Below are 21,946 nucleotides of genomic sequence, written 5' to 3'. Positions count from 1 at the left end.
TTTGACAATCTTTTACTTTGTTGTACTAATCATGATCATAAAGGGATTGACTTATGTGTAGCTATCCAACTAGGCCATAGGGTTTGGTTGGAATGTTGGAGTTCAATAAGGAGCCAAATGTAAGATGGCCATGAGGTCCCAATAATGGCTTCCTATGATTTGGTGCATGATTTATACATGGTTTAAGAAGTATATTAGGTAATAAAAATGCATGATATTGCAAATCAGAAACATTTGGGAGCAAATAGAGTAAGAACAGAAGGATATAGACTTGCAAAGGCCAAATGATCTACCTTTAATAGGGTAAAATCCATCTCTAATGAATTGAGCATTTTGTTTACATCCACCCATATTTTAGTGAGATTTGCATTATGAGCTCAAGCTCCAATGTTGTTATATTTACATTAGTTCAATAAGTAGCCAAATGTATGATGACCATGAAGTCTCCAATAATGGCTTCCTATGATTTGGTGCATGATTTATACATGGTTTGAGAAGTATATTAGGTAATAAAAATGCATGATATTGCAAATCGGAAACATTTGGAAGTAAATATAAGAAGAACAGGAGGAGATAGACTTGCAAATGCCAAATGATCTACCTTTGATAGGGTAAAATCCATCTCAATGAATTGAGCATTTTGTTTAGTTACATCCACCCATATTTGAGTGAGATTTGCATTATAAGCTCAAGCTCCAATGTTGTTATATTGACTTAGTTCAAAATGGAGACGAATGTTAGATGACCATGAGGTCCCCAATAGTGGCTTCCTATGATTTGGTGCATGATTTATACATGGTTTAAAAAGTATATTAGGCAATAAAAATGCATGAAATTGCAAATTGGAAACATTTGGAAGTGAAAAGAATAAGAATGGGAGGAAATAGACTTGCAAAGCCCAAATCTACCTTTGATAGGGTGAAATCCATCTCAAATGAATTGACCATTTTGTTCAATTACATCCACCCATATTTGAATGAGATTTGCATTAACTATGAACTCAAGCTCCAATGTTGTTATTTTGATGTGTGGGTCTCCTTTTGTGCATTTTATTATCACATATCCATTTATAGAGGTCTAAGAGTATTTAGGTATGAAATAGAAGTGAGAGAGATTATCAAAGGTGGGTTCCTTTTATTATGAACTCAAGCTCCAATGTTGTTATTTTGACGTACGTGTGGGTCTTTTTTTGTGCATTTTATTATTACATATCCATTTACAAAGGTCTAGGGTTATTTAGGTATGAAATAGAAGTGAGAGAGATTATCAAAGGTGGGTTCCTTTTATTTGTGCATACATTAAATTTTTAGTGGTTTATTACATAGATGTGAAAAAATGAGAGTTATCAATTTGAAACTTGTTTGAAGACTTTTTCACAAGTTATTTCTCATTGAAAATAAGTAAAAAGTATTATACTTAAGTCCTAAGTTAATGCACTTCAGATTTTCTAAATCCAACGAGAAGATATTGCAAGTCTCATATAAATTATGGGAAGTCAATTTAGAATTAGGAAATAATCTTATGTGACATGGGCTAATTTGATTTTCTTTTATCCTCTTCATAGGAAAATAGAGAAAGAGAACTAGCATACTTTTGGAGAATCTCTATATCCTCCCTCGTTCTTCTCAAAAATTGTAGTTTCTCTTAAAAGTTTTATTTGTTAGAATAGAGTTCTTAAAAGCATGATATAATGTAACAATAAACATAGTTGTTACTTATCATATGGTTTTGGTTTCCCAATTTATCTATTCTATTCATTCATTCTACTTTATAAACATTTAGGTCTAACATCTCTTGTATTATACATGACTTAGGTGCATTGTGAGTTTCACGGAAGATCCAAATAATGGATTTCTTACAAGTAAATGAGTTGTTTACAATTGATTCATGAACTTAAACAATCCATTTGAGGTTGTAATGCATCACCTTTTAATTTGATGGATGACTTATCTCAATCATTAGAATGGGTTTCCCATGGTGAGTGCATTAGTGTATATGGTATACATTTAATAGGACCAATGATGAGTCATGACATTAGTTATTAGGTATTCATGACTTAATTATCTCAAAGATTATAGAAGTAATCTTAAAAAGTTTATAATATTAACCTCATTAAATTACAGATGTCAGCTCATGGAAGGTTGTATATATATAATAGATAATAGTTAAGTCAGAGACCCAAGGTTAATACATATCTCGTTATAATATCATAGGATACTAGAGTGCAATTAACTTTTTATAATAGGATATTAAGTCAACTTCATAATTGGATTCTGAGGGGACTAGTATTTTCTTATGGGTCTCAATTATCATGCTCAAGCTCGCATTTCTTGGTGGCATGATTATTGAGGGATTTTTGGGTTTCATATCCATACGTGTGCATAAGGGTATTTTAGTAAATACTTGAGGTTACATAGGAACTTATGGATGGTATGGATTAGGCTAATTAATTAATTAGAATCTTGGCTAATTAATTAATTAAAACCCAGGTGAGATGGATTAAGTGACCTAAGCTCAACATGGCTTAAGTCATTTAAGCTCACTAAGAAGCTTATATAAACCCCTTAAGGATTAAAGCTTTGAATATCTTTTGATTTTTTAGACTCAAAGAGTGAAACCCTAGCGTCCACCCCTCTAAAAAAGATACCACCTCCGTAAGTGCAAGGATTTGGGAAAGAGACTATTAGGTGGAAGATTGTTAGTATACAAGATCCAGGTCACAAGCACCATTTTTCTCTATATCTAAGTTTTAATATTTATTATGTTTCTACTTATTAGATCTATAGAGCCCCTAAGATAATTTTGCATGCACCCTAACAATCTAGAGTTAGGAATAGAGATATCTGGGTTTTTCCAACGTTACTAGGGTACAAGATTAATGCTAATATTGAGTTTGAGAAGATAGGTTACATAAATGATGCCTCTTACAGGCTCGCGGAGTAATGATGGCTCTTTGATTGAACCCATAGGATGTAATATCAAATGTTGTAAAAAGTTTGGCATACCTTATTAGACACCAATTACTTTAGATGGAGATGGTTAAAGATCAATCCAAGAATTGGTATCAGAGCCAAAGAATGCAAGTTCAAGTCACAAGAATATCATGTTGAGGGAAAGATTATTAGGGGGTCACAATGTCATTTTTAATCCTTTGGGATAGGTCATCTAAATAATAACTCTTAGAATATACTCACAAGGTAATGATGTCTCTTAGAACATGCACACAAGGTGTGTTATTAAATGGCATAAAAGATGCGGTCTTCCCTCATTAATAACAATTGGTTTTCAAATAAGATTGTAAGATCGTTAAATCTCAATCCAAGAAGCTTCAAGCATTCTATGTTGTTTTCAAATGAGATGGTTAAACCCTAATCTAACTGGAAAACCATATTGAGTGGTCAAGGGAAATCTAAATTCCTTAGCAGACCAAGGCATTGAACATACTATTGGTAAGACTATTAAGGCTAATAAAAATTGGAAAAATATAGGAGATAGAGGTTCTCATCAAAGTTTAGAAAAAAAAAAAAACAAACAAACAAACAATTGAGGTAACATTAAACTTGGTTTTACATCATTCTTGTTCTCTTCTATTGCTTATTTTTCTTAATGAGAGTCTTGATATTGAGTTAGAATGTAAAACTATCTTCCATATTGAGATTCAAGTTTAGGGAAATTCTTTTTTAGTTTGAAAATCAATTTTTGAAAACCTAGACAACATGTGCATTGATTCAAAGTTTGAGGATTTTCAAAGTTCAGAGTTTCATTTTTTTTAAAAACTTTCACAATCCATGGACACAAGGCTATTGTTCTAGGCTCAATTTTCCCTTTCAAATGTCACAATGGTTGTAAGGTTTTGTACATTCCCTTGAAGGGCTATGCTCGTATCTAGTTTAGCGATGTTCATATCCAGTGAAAGCAAAGGTAAAGAAAAATGAAACAAGGCAAATTATGGAAATTATGGAAAAAAGATGAATGTTGAGATGTAGTTAAATTACTTCAATTAATATCAAATTACTCCTATAATGGATGCATATAATAGGAAAAAAATAAAATAAAAATAAAGGATAATGCAAGAAGAAAAGGTAAATAAAATAAAAAGTCCAATAAATAGCTCAACAATTGTTTTCTTTTTGTTTTCTTTTTATATTAAATAATATGAGAAAAATAAATAAGAAGGCAAGAATCCAAGCATGCTACTTATTAAACCAAAGAATTAAACTAAAAGCACAAACTTCCAAGTAGTAAAAAAGTTACCCATAGGGGAATTTATCCCTTAGATTGGTGTGAAGATTCCAATGACATAAAACATGTCAAAAATATAAGTTGTTGTAGTTTACTTGGGTATGCCCATTCTTGCAGTCCACATATAATTAAATATAGATGGACAGTTTACATCTAAGAATAGGATATATGAAAGTCTTGCAGCCGACAAATATCCTAGATTTCTCTCAAACATTTACAGTTCACAACATAAGCATAAGATTTGCTATAGCTCTATTATCAGTAACTATAGTTCAAAAACTCAAAATTAAATATTGACTAAGAATTTGTTGTATTAAATATCACAACAAAGTAAAGGTGGAAAAACCAAAAACAAGATTGAAAATAAGTTTGGAAACATATGCATTAATATCACAAAGAGTCAACACAAAAATGATCACTTGAACTAGAGATTCCAACCACATTACTCCTCTGCCTTGGCTTGGAGAAGATTAGCCACTATTCGTTAGAAATAAGAGATAAATGAGTGGCTAACCAGCTTCATGACTGGAGGTAGTTCTAAATGATAATGATAATGATAATTAAGCTTTCTAGCTCTGGTACTGTGATAGCAGAAGAAATTAATTAATGATAGAACAAAAACTGAATATTCTATTCCTTGTAACACTTTCTCAATACATAGCCTTTTATGTATACATATTCCCTGCCATAATGGAAAAGAAAACCAGAAATGTATATACATATTCTCTATATATGCTATTGTAAAAAGGAAAACCACAATTGAAAAAATCTTTAATTGATCACTAGGGTGCAATCAATGATGTTATGCATTGGCTCATGACACAGCTGCCAACCCTAGAATAATCCTGCTATTTATGCATCATATTAGTTGATGTAGTACAATGGTTGTCCATACAATTACTTCATGGAGTTGCCAAATCCTTGTCCTGGTATGTGGGAAGTTTGAGCTTTGATGTGTTTTGAAAGTATCGACAATTGCATCAATCATGTCCTGCTGATAGGTGTCTGCATCTCTTCTCAATACACCTACACATTTAGTTGCAAAGCCACATGGTATTTCATGAAGGGAACATAAGTTTGATGAAGAAAATGATTAAGCCTGCTAGCAAGCAAGAAAAAAAATGGAAAAAAAAATGCCATATTAGTTGGTTATATGAAACCTTAGACATGTACTTCAAATAGTCACCTTTGGGTTTTACTTCAAAAATTCTAAAATTTTTGTACAAAATTTTGTGTAGTAGAAGAAATCATAAAAGTAAAAGCATGGATAAAGACTGAAAATGATAAAATAATTGTTTAGTAACATATGTAGTTTCAAAAGTCACTTTCATATAAAACCATATCTCCAATCTCCCATAGTTATATGGTAGTATTGCTTTTCCTTGTTTTCTTTTGATCATGAAGCGGGTGAAGGTAGAAGGGACTAAAGCTTACGCCACAAGTTGGAATATTAATTACCTTCTCAAATACCAAGAACTTTGATGCCAACCTCGTCCCACTCAAGAAGAACCTCACTCAGAGATGCCCATATGGTTATGCTACTACCATACAACAATGTGATCAATATATAGTTCTATCATCAGTGCTAACTATTGCACTAAATAAAAATATGCTAGGAATTGGTAAATAGGAAAAAAAATAATAATGGGATGCACTAACCATAAGTACACAAGAATTTACATGGAAAACTACTTACAAAGCCTTCCAAAGATTTACGAATGTAAAAATAATGGGGTTAGGGTAGAGCTAAAATTCACTAATCATGAATGAATAAATACATGGATTTACCTAATTATAATTACTTTCTTAAGACTTACACAACCTACTTTCATGTCTGTGATGCACTACCTCCTTATTCCTTGGTAGACTCTAACTCGAGCCTTAAAGTGATGAACAAAGGATTTTTCTTTTTGGGAACATTGAGCTAAGCACAAAAGATAATAACATAAAGTTTAGGCACACAAGGCAGGAAAAAATTCTCACAAAAGACATATTTATAAATAAGAAATCCTAGTGTACTTAGACACAATTTAGAAATCTTATTTTACTACAAAAAAAAAATTAGGAAACTTAAGAAAATTTTAGACACAATTTCCATTTTAAACTCAAAAATATTTGGAAAGATTATATTTGTAAAATTTAATTCTCTCGCCAAATTTAACTATTAGTCCACTATACATTATAATTACTTTATTATACTCACAATAACTGAAAAATGTTTTCCTGTATTATCTCGGGTTAATTTTACACCAAGTTGAGTCTTTATGAATATTGAAAAAAATGATATAAAAGTATGATCCATTATAAACATTGTAAAATAATATGAAAGTATGTGCAGTCCTAAATAGAATAAAATTATTAACTTAATGTACTAACAATTCCCTGTAACAATTTTGTGATAAAGTGATGATTACGTAAACCTTCCTAATACTCTCAAACAATAGTTACATATCATTCAATGTTACTCAAGTCTCAACCAAACATCCAAAATATTAATTTTCAACATCCACAACGTGTTTTAAAATTTTCAACATCCACAACCTGTCTTGATCTGTACACACCTAAAAACTAATTTTCAATATCAATAACTTGTCTTGAATGAAGTATGGAACCTGTGATATGTACACACCTAAAAATTTTGAAAATTCCTGAGGTATGGAAGCTGTGATCTGCACACATTTAACCAGGAATACTAGTGAAAAGTAGTGTGCAATAAAATTTAAGGAAAAAAAAAACAAAAATAAATGTATAGTCACTCAAAACCTTTTAATAGTGGAGGCATATTCCATAACATAGAAAATTACCTTTCATGCATGGCATGATGTTAATGAATTCCCTTAATATGAAATTTTCCACAAAAATACAAACTTAAGAAAATTTCCTTTCAATTAAAAACAATAGAGGATTTTATGTACTTATCATATCAAACCCCTTATTTACTTTATTCCCAAATTATAAGTGATTAAAATATTCTTAGGGATACTAGTCAGAAGAAACACATTTCAAAGAATTACATAATTGAAAGGGACTCAAGATATTTAGAAGAATAATAATATGTCAAGTAATCAACAATATTTATCAAACCATAAGCATAGAATATAATGGACAAAGGACTCTTAAGAAATTTGACTCCCCCTCAAATCCATGACCTAGACCCTAGGTAGTCTCCCTAAATCAACAATATTTAAGGATTTCACAATGAGGTTCAACTTACAACTTTGAAGCATTGAATTTGATTAAATTATGCTTATGTTAAAAATACTCCAATTAAGAACACCTATAGGTAGTCCCAAATGTATTTGCATAATTGAAGGTCTTTTCATGAAAAGAAAGGAGACAATGTCACATATTTAGCATAGAATATAATGGACAAAGGACTCTTAAGAAATTTGACTCCCCCTCAAATCCATGACCTAGACCCTAGGTAGTCTCCCTAAATCAACAATATTTAAGGATTTCACAATGAGGTTCAACTTACAACTTTGAAGCATTGAATTTGATTAAATTATGCTTATGTTAAAAATACTCCAATTAAGAACACCTATAGGTAGTCCCAAATGTATTTGCATAATTGAAGGTCTTTTCATGAAAAGAAAGGAGACAATGTCACATATTTAGCATAGAATATAATGGACAAAGGACTCTTAAGAAATTTGACTCCCCCTCAAATCCATGACCTAGACCCTAGGTAGTCTCCCTAAATCAACAATATTTAAGGATTTCACAATGAGGTTCAACTTACAACTTTGAAGCATTGAATTTGATTAAATTATGCTTATGTTAAAAATACTCCAATTAAGAACACCTATAGGTAGTCCCAAATGTATTTGCATAATTGAAGGTCTTTTCATGAAAAGAAAGGAGACAATGTCACATATTTAGGCTTTTCCTAAGCTCACGTGCGGTAAAGAGACTTATATTATTCCAAGTTGGAAGACTTACGTTTCTAAAGAAGTGATTTTACTTATAATAATCCGTTGGAAGACTTGAGTTTCTAAAGAAGTGATTATACTTCAAATAATCAGATAGTACTAGTATTATTCCAGTTGATTCCCTAGGAAACTTAAGTCTACATATGCAATATAAGGAAAATATGTAAAGTCTTAATCCAAGATGCATAGAATAAGATTGCCAACTTAATCTAAATAACCTAATGCCATAACAAGTCTTTTATTATAGTAAATAATTTTCTTACTTTTGGGGTTATCGAGAATTTGAGATTGAGGTGAAGATAATCTTGATGAATCATTTTCAATATTAATATTATCTTGAGAGATGATAAAAGGATCTTGAAATATTAGGTTGAAAATCTATACTTTGTAATTCTTGATTTCTATTTCTGGCTGTGATATAACCAAACAAACATCTGGATGAAAATGCTCTTAATCTTCTTTCTTGATTGTTTCATATTGAAGAGTAGAATTTGAAGGTTACATATCCTTACATATCTTCAATATGATAAGCCAGTTGAATGTTTTCTATTCTTTTGGGGATTGATTAAAATTTCGAAATCCCATCCCCAGGTATTAGTTAAAGCGAGAGGCCTAGTTTTCTGCCCGTTCTTGCTTGGGCAACAATTTTGGATGTGAGCTGGGCCTCCATAATTTGTTGTGAACAATCTGTGATTGGGCCAGTGTCCATCTGCAGCCTTCCTTAGTCCAAACTGGCTGCCTCTTCATTTAATGTGTGAAGCTATGGAACCTCTACAAACCATAATCCAGGGCAAGACGACCAAGAAATTTTCCAGAAGAAACAGTGGGAAAGCTCAGACTTCCCCTCCTAATTCTAGATGCCTTTACCAGGACAAGAACAATTATCAAGGGAAAAACCACTCCCAATTAAGTACAGCAATCACAACCTCTTGTTTTAATGAAGTTCTAAGCAATGAACCATCACTAGGTACAAATGCTGCAATATTAAACCGTGTAGAGACGTATCTCCTGTCTATCATATGTGCTTGATATTATTTCAAAACAACCCATAAAAATATATCAAAAGTGATCTTAAAGAAAAAGAAATAAAAAGGAAGTGATTAGAAGTTTCATTTCAACATGCTTGATTTTTCAAAACAACATAAAGATCAATATCGATATAATCAATATCTGGAGTGTTGCTTATATTTTAACACACAAAAGTTTTTGTATTAATAGACTTAATTTTACTGTCTAAATTATTTTTGAAAATCAATAGACTTGTTCAAAGATCCAACGCATAGTCTCTTTTGATTCAAAGCTCGTTTGTCTTAAGGAAAAATTTTAAGTAAGCTTTAAAAAAATCAATTAAAATTTATATGCATCAACCTTTATTAAGTATGTACTATTATTAACAAAAATTTATAACTCATTCAATGAGTTTACTAACTTTATCGAATTTTCTCAACCATACTTGATACATTAGATTCGTACACTAGTATAATAAGTTTTAAAAAATAATTTAGAACTCAAAAATTGGATAAATTAATACTAAAGTTATCGGACCAAAATTAGTCTTATATTGATATCTCTTTTATGAATAATAATATTTCTTCTGATTTTTAACTACACAATCGAACCTCAATTCATTAACAATTCTAACAATTTTTAAAAATAATTTGGAAGTTGAAAATTATATCAATTATTATGAAAATTTAGCTTAATAATAATTGAAGAGTTACCTACATATATTGATAAGGATATACAATCAAGTTGAGAAAGTCAAGGGAGAAAATCAAGGGATTTCCACGTTTGAATATATGTAGTTATACCATTTATTTGTATAGTTACTCAATTTGTTTTGTTTCCTATTTCTTTGTAATCAGTTTCCTATTTTCGTGTTCATGCAATCTGTATATATGTCAACCACATCAATGAGAATTAGAATGAAATAATTCTTCAATTTCTCTCTTCCAAAAATCCTTTATGGTATCAGAGCAAAGGTTTGCTCTTTAATTTATTTTTTTTCCCAGCCACGTTCTTCAATCTTCAGCAAGCCTTTCATCCTCCTCATTCCAATGGCCACTGAGAATTCTCAAATCATCATTCCTAATGCCCAGGAACCCACAAAACCACTAACCATGATTACTATCCATAACTCCATTAAACTCACACCCACCAACTATCTTTCTTGGAAAACCCAAATAGAAGTCATTCTCATCGGCTATGATCTACAAAAATTCATTGATGGATCCCACCCTGCTCCTCCAACCACCATCACCACCAATAATGTTGTCTTTACTAACCCTGCATATCAAACATGGCTACGTCAAGACAAACTATTATTTGGAGCCCTTGTCGGCACTCTCTCACCTACTCTAATTCCTCTCATCACCCAATCAAAGACCTCTTATGAAGCCTGGCAAATATTGGCCAACATCTATGCTCGCCCATCTCGTGGCCATATCAAGCAACTCAAAGACCATCTTAAAAACATCACCAAAGGTTCTCAGTCCATTGCAGACTACATGCAGTCCATTAAAACCCGGGCCGATGAACTTGCTACTCTTGGTAAGCCTCTTGACCAAGAAGATCTGATTGAAAAAGTACTTGAAGGCCTTGATGAAAATTATCAGTTCATCATTGATGTTGTCAACGGTCGTGATTCCACCATCTCTTTTGATGAACTCCATGAAAAACTCATCAACAAAGAATTGTCTCTCCGCAATAAGATAAGCCCCTCACCCCTACCGGCATCTGCTCATGCCACTAATGTTCGCTCCACTCCATGGTCTATCACCAATCACACTCCTCGGCTCCCTGGGTCCACATCCACACCCACTCAAGGTATCATAAGAAATTCTCCCACCAACACCCGCGACAACCGTCTTCCTGCTCGTCCATTCCTTGGTCGTTGCCAATGGTGCAGTACTCAAGGTCATGTAGTCTCCCGCTGTCCTCTTTTCCGACAATAGTTTCCGCAAGTGCAACCACCTCCTCGTCCCGGCAATTCATCACAATCTTGACCACCAGCTCCCTGGCAAGCTCAAGCAAATGTTGCAACCACCATTCCCCCCAACACCACATGGCTACTTGATAGTGGAGCCTCACATCATGTCACCACTGACCTACACAATCTTGCTCTCCACAGTCCTTTTGATGGCACAGATGAAATTATGATCGGCGATGGCTCTGGTCTCCCCATATCTCACACTGGTTCCACCTCTCTTACCACTCCCTCTCACTCCTTTACTCTATCTAATGTTTTATGTGTTCCCACCATGAAACGTAATCTTATTTCTATTTCTCAATTTTGCAAGTCTAACAATACTTCCATTGAGTTCTTACCCTCTTCTTTTCATGTGAAGGATCTTCACACGGGGGCAATCCTTTTGCAGGGTCGAACTAAGGATGGTGTGTATGAATGGCCACTCTCCACTACCCAGTCACGTCCTCTAATTGCGTTTTCTAGTGTCAAGACCACTTTGTCCGAGTGACATCATAGGCTCGGTCATCTTTCTTTGTCAATCTTCAAAAATATTATGTCTTCGTTTCATTTAGATGTCTCTCGTCCGTCCAATTTCAATTTTAATTGTAATTCGTGTCAATGCAATAAAAGTCATAAATTACCATTTTCTACTTCTACTCTCTCTACCTCTTCCCCTCTTGAAGTTATATTTACTGATATATGGACATCACCAGTCTACTCTACTGATAACTTTAAGTACTATGTCATCTTTGTCGACCATTTTAAAAATATATCTGGCTTTATCCCCTCAAACGCAAATCCGACACGCATGATGTCTTTGTGCGCTTTAAGGCCCTAGTCGAAAAATTCTTTAACCGTCCAATTATAACTTTCTACTCTGACAATGGGGGGGAATATCAAGCTCTCTCCTCATTCTTAACAATCAACGGGGTCTCACACCTTACTTCTCCACCTCACACTCCTGAACACAATGGGTACTCTGAACGTCGTCATCGTCACATTGTCGAAACGGGTCTTTCTCTACTTACCCATGCATCCATGCCTCTATCATATTGGCCTTTTGCCTTTTCTACTGCCGTCTACCTCATCAATCGTCTTCCTACACCAACTCTAAACCACCTCTCACCATATTTCAAACTCTTTGGCACATTCCCTAACTACTCCAAACTTCGAAGCTTTGGATGTCTCTACTATCCTTGGCTTCGCCCATACACATCCCACAAACTCAAGTCTCGTTCCTCCCCTTGCGTCTTTGTCGGGTACTCTTCCACTCAAAGTGCCTATCTATGTCTTGACACATCCACCACTCGTCTATACACTTCTCGTCATGTCCGCTTTGTTGAGTCAATCTTTCCCTTTGTCACTTCTCATACTTCTCTTCCTCGCGCCACTTCATCCACCATCTCTGAATGGTGCTCTATGACTTTACTAGTCGTGGCCACACCATCCGTGAATGTCGGCTCTGCTCCCCTATCAAGTCTGCTCACTCCTACCGCACCAAGCCAATCCCAAGACCCAAGCCAAAATAATACCACCTGTGCCACACCTACACCAGAGCCCGATAGCCATTCCAGTGCGCCCGTACCAGAAACCAAGTGCGACTGTGCCAATAACCCACCCCTCCCGTCTACTCAAAATGACCCTAATCAACCACCCGACCTCTCACCCTCACCTCATGTCATAGTCACTCGCTCCAAACACAACATCCATAAACCAATTCAAAAGCTTAACCTCACAGCCCAACTCCAACAACCTACCCTTGCACCCACCACTGTTACCCAAGCCCTCAAGGACCCTAAGTGGCGACAAGCTATGTCTGCAGAGTTTGATGCTTTACTACGTAATGGGACATGGGACCTAGTGCCATCTCATCCCACTCAAAATTTGGTTGGTTGTAAGTGGATCTTTCGCACTAAATATTTACCTAATGGCTCCATAGACAGGTACAAAGCTCGATTGGTTGCTAAAGGCTTCCACCAACGCCCTGGCGTTGACCACTCTGAAACCTTCAGTCCCGTCATCAAACCTACCACTGTCCGCCTTGTTCTCAGCCTTGCGGTCAACCAAGGTTGGTCATTAAGACAACTTGATGTCAACAATGTCTTTCTTCAGGGCACTCTCACTGAGGATGTGTTTATGTCTCAACCACCGGGTTTCATTGATCGCGATCACCCTCATCATGTCTGCAAGCTACGCAAGGCTATCTATGGCCTCAAACAAGCCCCACGTGCCCGGTATCATGAGTTGCGCCAATTTCTTCTCCAATTTGGCTTCATCAATTCCATTGCCGATACCTCCTTGTTCATCTTCAATAACCATGGCACCATTCTTTATCTTTTAGTCTATGTCGACGATATCATTATCACTGGGAATAATGTTGAAGCAACGCAGACTTTCATTCAACAACTTTCTCAGCGTTTCTCTCTTAAGGACCTTGGCCCCCTGACATACTTCCTTGGAATGGAAGTTACCTCCCACACCAATGGTCTTTTTCTCAGTCAACGCAAATACATTGCCGATCTACTTAACAGAACTCACATGACTGAAGCCAAGCCTGCTCCTACACCACTAGCAACTAGTCCAATTCTCACTTTACAATCAGGAACCCCACTATCTGACCCGACCGAGTATCGAACAGTGGTTGATAGCCTCCAATATCTCTCCCTCACTCGGCCGGACATTGCCTATACGGTGAACAAACTCTCTCAGTTTATGCATCAACTGACAAGTGACCACTGGAATGCAGTCAAGCGTCTGTTGCGGTATCTCTGTGGCACCTTAGACCATGACATCACACTTCGTCGAACCTCCCCACTAGCACTTCATGCCTTTTCTGACTCTGATTGGGCAGGTAACAAAGATGATTTCACCTCCACCAGTGCATACATAATCTATTTGGGTCACAATCCTATTTCTTGGAGCTCTAAGAAACAGCGAACTGTGGCTCGCTCTTCCACTGAGGCTGAATACCGATCGGTGGCCTCTACTGCTGCGGAAATTCGTTGGATTTGCTCTCTCCTCACCGAACTCGGTGTCACTCTTCCCCAACAACCAGTTATTTATTGTGATAATGTTGGTGCAACAAATCTTTGTTCCAATCCGGTCTTTCACTCGCGTATGAAACATGTTGCCCTCGACTATCACTTTATCCGAGAACAAGTTCAAAATGGTTTGTTACGAGTGTCCCACATCTCTACTTCTGATCAACTCGCCGATGCTCTTACCAAACCTCTTGCTCGTCCTCAATTTGACTCACTCAAGGCCAAGATTGGACTTGCTCCACGACCGTCCATCTTGCGGGGACATGATAAGAATATACAATCAAGTTGAGAAAGTCAAGGGAGAAAATCAAGGGATTTCCACGTTTGAATATCTGTAGTTATACCATTTATTTGTATAGTTACTCAATTTGTTTTGTTTCCTATTTCTTTGTAATCAGTTTCCTATTTTCGTGCTCATGCAATCTGTATATATGTCAACCACATCAATGAGAATTAGAATGAAATAATTCTTCAATTTCTTTCTTCCAAAAATCCTTTATATATGTAGTACAAAAAGTTATTTATTTTTCATATTTTATAAATGAATTGTGTTTGTTTTTATAATTATTTTAAATATAATATGATTAAATATTTCTCATTTGTCAAAATATTAATATTTATTTTTTATAATTTTTAGAAAAATTCTATTTTCTTTTAAAAAAAATCATAAATAAATTATATTTTTTATTATTTATGAAATTTATCAGTACATTATTTATTGAAACAATAATGATCTATCTATTTATTTATAATTTAATATTTATTTTAAAGTAAATAAAAATTGATGTGAATTTTTAAAATATTATGGTTCATTATTAAATATTTTTCAGTGTAATATTGATTTTATTTTTAAAATATAATTATGATGTTTATATTAAATAATAATAATCGTTTTAGAAACCTTTTATAATCTCATTTATCTTTGTACCCACGCGTTTTTCCTTTTTTTTTTAAATATAATTCACATACAAAATTATTAAATCATCCTTTTCTTCCGCCTCAAGCACCTACGTATATCAAGGTGGGACGGGGGGCGGCAAAACGAAGGGTCAGTCAACCCAGCCATGCATCAAAGATCGCCAACTGTCGCGTCATTACGTGCCGATGTCATGGTCGGTGATTGACCAATGCCATCCCAATTGTTTTTTATTTTTATATATTTATTTTATTTTTTGGTTTTTTTATTTTTTATGTGCTTTTCAATGTTTTAAAAAAAAAACTTGAGGAAGAAGATAAAAGGAAAAGGAAAGGGAAAGGAAATGAATGAAGAAAAAAAAAAAGAAAGGGATTAGAATTCTAGAGGGATAAGTGGGATGAGGTTGAAGAAGTGGGTATGTTGGTATCGCATATTATGTAAATTAAAAAACTAGAATTCCAAATTTGTATCTAAAATTTAAAATTTATGGTTTTAAAAACTGGACTGATCCCACCATCAGCGATCATAGTTCTGATCTGATAAATTGAACCTGAAGATGATTGAATCAAAATCAAATTGGGTGAACCGAAGGCCAGACCAGTAAATCGAACAAACTAGTCAGTTCTCTCCAAATTGTACTGTTTAACCAATTTTATTTTTTTTATAACATCAAAACCACGTCCACCCCAATTCCACTCCCGGCCGCCCCAGCTCCAGCTGCCACCCACGCCTGTGCCTACCGCCGACGAAACCCCCACCTCCCCCAAGCAAAGCACCAACAGTATCTGCGTCGCCCCCCTTTCTGCTGCCCTACGCCACCGCCATCGTGGCACCCCCCTTCCATTTTCTCTTCCAATGGTGCCTCTTCCTCCTTCCTTTCCAAATTTTTTTTTTTATTTACCTTGTTTCATTATTATTTATTTTATTTTAATTTGTTATTTTTAAAACTTATCAATTTTAATTTAAATATAATTTAAATTAATTTTTATTTTTAAAATAGGTTTTCGATTTAAAAATAAATTTTAAGATTTTTAATTTTAAATTAAAATTCTAATTTTAAATTAAAATTTTAATTTAAATTTAAATTTCTAATTTGAAACTAGCTTTCTGATTTTTTAAATAAAATTTTAATTTTTAAGTAATATATAAATTACATTATTTTTATTTTTAATATTAATAATATATAAATTATATATTTATAATATTTCGACCGTCCCGTCTAAGTAGTAAATTAAATCGCTAATTTTTTCGGTTCAATGATTAATCTAATTCCAAAAACATTATTAAAAACATAATTTTTCAAATTTTGCTTGCCTCCCTACCCCACTTAGCTTTTTTTTTTTTTTTTTTCTTTTTTTTACTACCCCTAAAAAATGGCCTCAAGCCGTGGTGGCTGGGCACCCTGTTCCAAAACGAGAAGTTGGGTTGCCATGTGAAGTTGTTATTTTATTATCCTAATTGTTTGTAATAATCATACTTAATATTAAATTATTTATACATAATTTTAAGTTTTTCTAAATAATTTTTATTTTAATAATATAAACATTATATACTTAATATATTATACCGACATCAAATATTAGTTCAATCACCGACTAACCATTAACCCATGAGTCACTAAATTATTTTGACCGATTCAATAACCCATCCGGTTACCCCAACAACTCCGACTTGTAGTTGGAACTTGGAATCTCATACGTGAAAAGCAAGAATAAATAAATATATAAGACTGACATTGGAACACGCCTTTTATAAAGGTTTGGAGCTTTTTAACAAACTTTGATCTTAAGATGTGACCGCCAAAGTTGAGGGAAAAGATACTTCTCAGAAGAATCATAGGTAGAAGTCCAGCTCAGATCTGAATTCCACTGTTAACGATAAGCTTATAAGAAATTAAAGTTGAGACATTCTAGAAAGTTTTACAGTATTTATCAAGTTTGATAAATAAGAAGAAAGTGTAGGAAAAGTATATTTCTCAACAATTTAATTTTCTTTCCTTCAATTTTTCAGTGCATAGTCAAATAAGAGAAGAATTTATAAATTCTTAAATGTAATAGGAATATTTTTCCAAACTTGTCTATCTTAAGATTTCACTCTCCTAATATTCTTCTCTTCATAATTAAGTTTAGATTGACCAAGAGTTGACCATTCAATCTCCAAATTATATAAAATATGCAATCTCTTCCTTGGTAGTCAAGTTTCAGTCTAAGAGGCCAGGTTCGTTTAGGGGGGAAAAACACAGGACCAGTATTTTTATTGTAACAACTAGTCCTGGATAGATTGAAACCATTAGGTATATTCAGAAGGGTATGGAAACACACGGTTTGGGTCATTTTCTTAACAATTTCCCCAACACGGTTTGGGCACCTTGCTTGGGCCCGCAACGATTCAAGCTTGGAAAGCAAGAAAAACCTCCCCTATATAAAGGAATTCTTCCTCGCAGTAATGTTCCATCTCAAGCATATTCCACTACTTCTGTTTCTCTTCTGTCAGATTTCTTCTTCTTCTTCTTCAACTAGGTGGTGCCAGAATTTCCAACAACCAGGTGAGATTCATCAAAAAAAAAAAAAAAATTTGATCTTTATTTTATTGGATAGTATAACATCTCTCCTTAGTTTATGGCTTTAACTTTGGGGTTTACTCTTTTCCATTTTTATCTCCTGTATTTAAACTTTCAATTTTCATATGTTTTTGATCTATTTCATTATCAAATTGTGCACTCTTTCTGTTTTTCCTGTCTTGGTGATCTTCATCAATTTTTTGTCCTTTCTCTCCATCTCCTACTAATTGTCACCCGCCTGCTGATCTAAAAATGAATAGGCAAAATTTCTAGCTCATATGTGATATAGGCAGAAGCAAATATAAAACACCGATAAAGGTATGACCCAAAAAGTTTTAGATAACTAGTATTTGCTAATTGCATTAAGATCCAAAACTATATATACATACCATGAAACCTATTTTGTTGGTAATTGTTATTAATTAGGAAACCATTCAGCAAACACACATATGCTAGACTCAGGACACATGTATGCAGGTGTAGGACAACAATCATCCACAAATAATCAAGAGGAATCATTGAAGTAGAAACAAACTCCAAAGCTCAAAAGCCTCACTGAAAACAACAAAAATAGTAATGCTAAGATCGAAAACATAAAATGTTTCTGGTTTTTGGGTTTCAGTTTGGTGATCTATATCTATGCCTATGAATGGCAAAGCATAGAATTATTGATCATTGTTTTAAAAGTGATTCTATCTAGCAAACACAAGCATGTTATGCTAAAAATACATACGGATGCAGATGCAGGAGAGCTATAATCCATTCATGCCTTCCTATCCAGAGGAGATTGAAATGGGTGGCCACCCACTCCGGCTTATGAAGAATCCTGCTAAAACCCTGTATTCTTGCAAGGGATGTAAAGAGAGAGACGTGAGACCATGTTACAAGCATGAGGATAACCATTGCAACTGCCATATTCATAAAGAATGCTATGATTCATTCTCCTGTGAGAAATCCTCCATCATGTTCAATCTCAGCAGTACTAAATCCAGCTGCGACTTCATATTTCATAAAGAAGCCCTAGAAGGTAAGGGAGTTTGTGACGCATGTGGGGATGATGTGAAGGGGTGGTTCTACAAGTGCAAAATGTGTAAGAAACCACATTACTTACACCCATGTTGTGCCAAGCTTCCAATCAAGAAGTATGCTGATACCAGAGACGGGGAAATTGTAGTTGATCTTAAGGCGGAGAGCCCCTCAAAGTGCCTAATATGTGGAAATAAGGAAAATTCAGATGGATTCAGCGGTTGGTACTACACTTCCCGCTGTGGAAAATACTGTTATCATTGGTCATGTATGAAGCATATGGCTCTCAAGATGGGGAAGAAAGATGATGACCAATGTAATAAGAAACGAAGACACGAGTCTAGGATGAGTAGCCAAGCCTTGAAGAGGACTCCTCAAAAAATAGATACGGTACAGCATCCTAACCACGGTAATCAGAAGCGAGGTCATGAGACGGGGAAGAAGAGCGAAGCCTTGCCAGCAAGAACTCAAAACCCAGATAAAAAACCACGCCTTGAGTCTGGTAATCAGAAACAAGGTCGTGGGACTGGGACAAGAAGCCGAGAGATGCAGCCAAGCCAAGATACAAAAAATCGCCCTCGTGTGAAGGCCATCGGCTACATCGCGGAGGTGGCAGTAGAAATTCTCAATATTTTCATTCCTCTCATCTTTGGTCTACCTCCTCTGCCTTTGGGATTGCTGTTGAAATTGTTAAAATGATTGTTTTTCCTTTGTTCTTATTGTTTCATTGTATTTTTGTTTTTCCTTTGTTCATATTGTTTCATTCTATTTCTTTGTATGTATTAGATGTGAAGGTTACATCTGGTTTTACGATGGATGTACTCTTTTTGTAAGGGACACAAAGTCACAAAAAAAAAAAAATAGAATTCCTTGATTTTCTATTTCCATTTTCTTAATTTTCAATTATACCATAGATAGCTTAAAAGCATTCAAAGAGAAACCCTAACCCTCCTTTTGATTTCCAAGAAGACAGAACAATAAAAAGAAAGCAACATTTTCATTTCTATGGAAACAGCCTATCATTGTTAGTGAAAATTTTACAATTCAAAATTTTAATTGCTTTTCTCCTATTTTCTCTGTATCTAGACTAAATCATATTTTCTCTATATGTAAACTAAATCTACTTTTATATAAGAAAACATTCCCAAATTGCAAAAACCATAAATGGAACAAAATTTTCCGCCTCAGCTGTAATCCAAACTAGCAACTCCACGGCCGTTCAAAAAGAGAATCTAGAATTCAAAACTTCCAGAAATAGCATTCTCAACTTATAAAGCACTTAGAGTGAGATCTGACCCTTTGTTTGATTACCAAGAAAATGAAGTACAATACAAGAAAACCACATTTTGATTACTGTGTCATCTCTCTCACTTTTTTTGAAGCCAAAAATCCAAAACAAACCAAAAAATAAAAATAAAAATAAAAACTCATATCGTCGTATGAGTTTTAGGTAAAGAGCAATGTTCTGTATTCTCGAGCCCTAGATGATGAAAAATTTACTATTCAAAATTTTCATTCATTTTCTCAGGATTGTATCCAACCTAGAAGTCAATTGATTAAATTGGGAATAGAAATCGGATCGGTACCTTGAACTCGGAGATCGACCCAAACGCAGCGCTTGGAGAAGGGATCATTGACTGATCGGGGTACGACTAAACGCAGGTTTGGAGAAGGGACGACATGCATTTGTGTACAGTCGAAACGGAGACTGAGGCTACCTGAACTCAGTCAGGTTATGATGGGCTAAACCTGACCTGGCCCGGCCCAATGTTTGAGCTATTGGGCTGTAAGTGGACTCATTTTTAATAAATGTGATAAATCTCTTATGAAATTTTACTAAACTCTTGCTTTTGAGATTTTTGATTCATGCTGAATTTAATCAGGTTTCACAATTTTTATAAATAACTGAATTTTTAGGATTCTTTATGTGTGAGGTAAACATTAAAACCTAAAGTAATCACTAATAATTAAATGTGATGAAATATTCATATTCTTCTCGTGTATAAACACGTCTGTATGCACCAACTCCAAACATTCTTTGACTCTATATTTTATCCGTAAATGATCTCTTGGTTATTTTACCTTCTATACAAAATTCATAAATGGGAAAATCTTCTGAAATCAAAGAGTGTAGTATTGAGTTAGGTCTTATTTATATTAATATGACCTAGACGTATGTGTCAAATCTTTTCTATTTATACAAGCACATATATTTTTTTCTTTTTTTATCAACACATATACACATTTATAACTAGAAAATAATTAAATTAATATTTTTAAAAATACATATATATTTTATCTTACCTTTATTTATAGCTTTACCATTTAAAATATTATTAAATTGACAATATTTTTTTGTGTTCTTTATGATTGAAAAATGTAGACATGTATAATAATTTTTTTAACTACAAGCATAACATGTAACGCTCTACTGATATAGTATGTAGCACTCTACTGGTATGATTAACTCATCAAATTCTAGGACTTAGGGAGGCTTGAGGCTAGGTGTTAAATTTTCAAATCCAACTTGAATACGTTTATAGGCTTATCCAAGGAAGGTCTACATCCAAATCCGAAGTGGAATGACAAAAAGGGTGGGATTTTTCGAGCACTCATCTCATCCTACCCTTAAAGGGACGGGTCTTAGATGAAAACAAGTGGGTCGGGAACGTATTGGGGTATTGTCTTGTCCTATCTTATCTTGCATTGGTTATATATATAATTAAATTTTAAAATAATTTAATTAAATTTTTTTACTTTTTCATTTTTTTAACACATAAAGTTACTCCTTAAAAAATATGTTACGAAAAATTATATTATTTATTATTTATAAAATAAACGGAATGAGGTAGGTATAGAAAATTCTTAAATCATCTTTGTTTATATTTTTTCACTGGGACACAAAGGAGAGTAGATTTACATTATAATGAGGTTGAGATGAGTACGATTATTCTAAACTCATTCCATTGTCATCCCTACCCAATACCAGTTAAAAGAAGTTACCATTTTTTCAAACTCCAAATGCTTGGGTTAAGCTTTGATCGACCCATAGATTGGACTGGAGCTTAAAATAAATAAGTTACATCAGGTCCTAAAAGAATTGTGCCAAAGTTTAGATGCTAGTTGAGCCAAGCTGGGGTTTGAGTCCTTGACCCAAAATTTTTTAGTCAAGCTTTTAGGTTAGATACCAAATTTACATTCTTAAATATGCACAAAAATGTGGGAAGTGTCAACCCAAGATTCCCTTAACTTGGATATCTT

General features: G+C 34.2%; 1 protein-coding gene and 1 long non-coding RNA gene across 2 annotated transcripts; one reads left to right on the top strand and one right to left on the bottom strand.

The window, feature by feature from the left end:
- Nucleotides 1-16,431: 16,431 nt before the first annotated feature.
- LOC132254952 (uncharacterized) lies at nucleotides 16,432-20,475 on the bottom strand. The gene is made up of 2 exons (XR_009467425.1): nucleotides 20,272-20,475; nucleotides 16,432-16,967 (listed from the first exon to the last, which is right to left on the bottom strand). It is a non-coding gene; the product is annotated as an uncharacterized LOC132254952 (long non-coding RNA).
- On the top strand, nucleotides 17,528-19,566 carry LOC100854071 (uncharacterized). The gene is made up of 2 exons (XM_003633428.4): nucleotides 17,528-17,644; nucleotides 18,401-19,566. The coding sequence occupies exon 2, from the start codon at nucleotides 18,401-18,403 to the stop codon at nucleotides 19,382-19,384; it is 984 nt and encodes a 327-aa protein (XP_003633476.1). The 5' UTR covers nucleotides 17,528-17,644; the 3' UTR covers nucleotides 19,385-19,566.
- Nucleotides 20,476-21,946: the final 1,471 nt, after the last annotated feature.

The sequence above is a fragment of the Vitis vinifera genome, chromosome 13 (genome assembly GCF_030704535.1).
Source record: "Vitis vinifera cultivar Pinot Noir 40024 chromosome 13, ASM3070453v1".
Taxonomy (NCBI): domain Eukaryota; kingdom Viridiplantae; phylum Streptophyta; class Magnoliopsida; order Vitales; family Vitaceae; genus Vitis; species Vitis vinifera.
Note: the sequence above shows the minus strand (reverse complement) of the source record. Positions and strands in the feature narration are given on the sequence as shown.

Bases quoted from the DNA above. Each gene is read 5' to 3' on its own strand.
- LOC100854071 (XM_003633428.4), top strand. From the start codon at position 18,401: ATGCAGGAGAGCTATAATCCATTCATGCCTTCCTATCCAGAGGAGATT.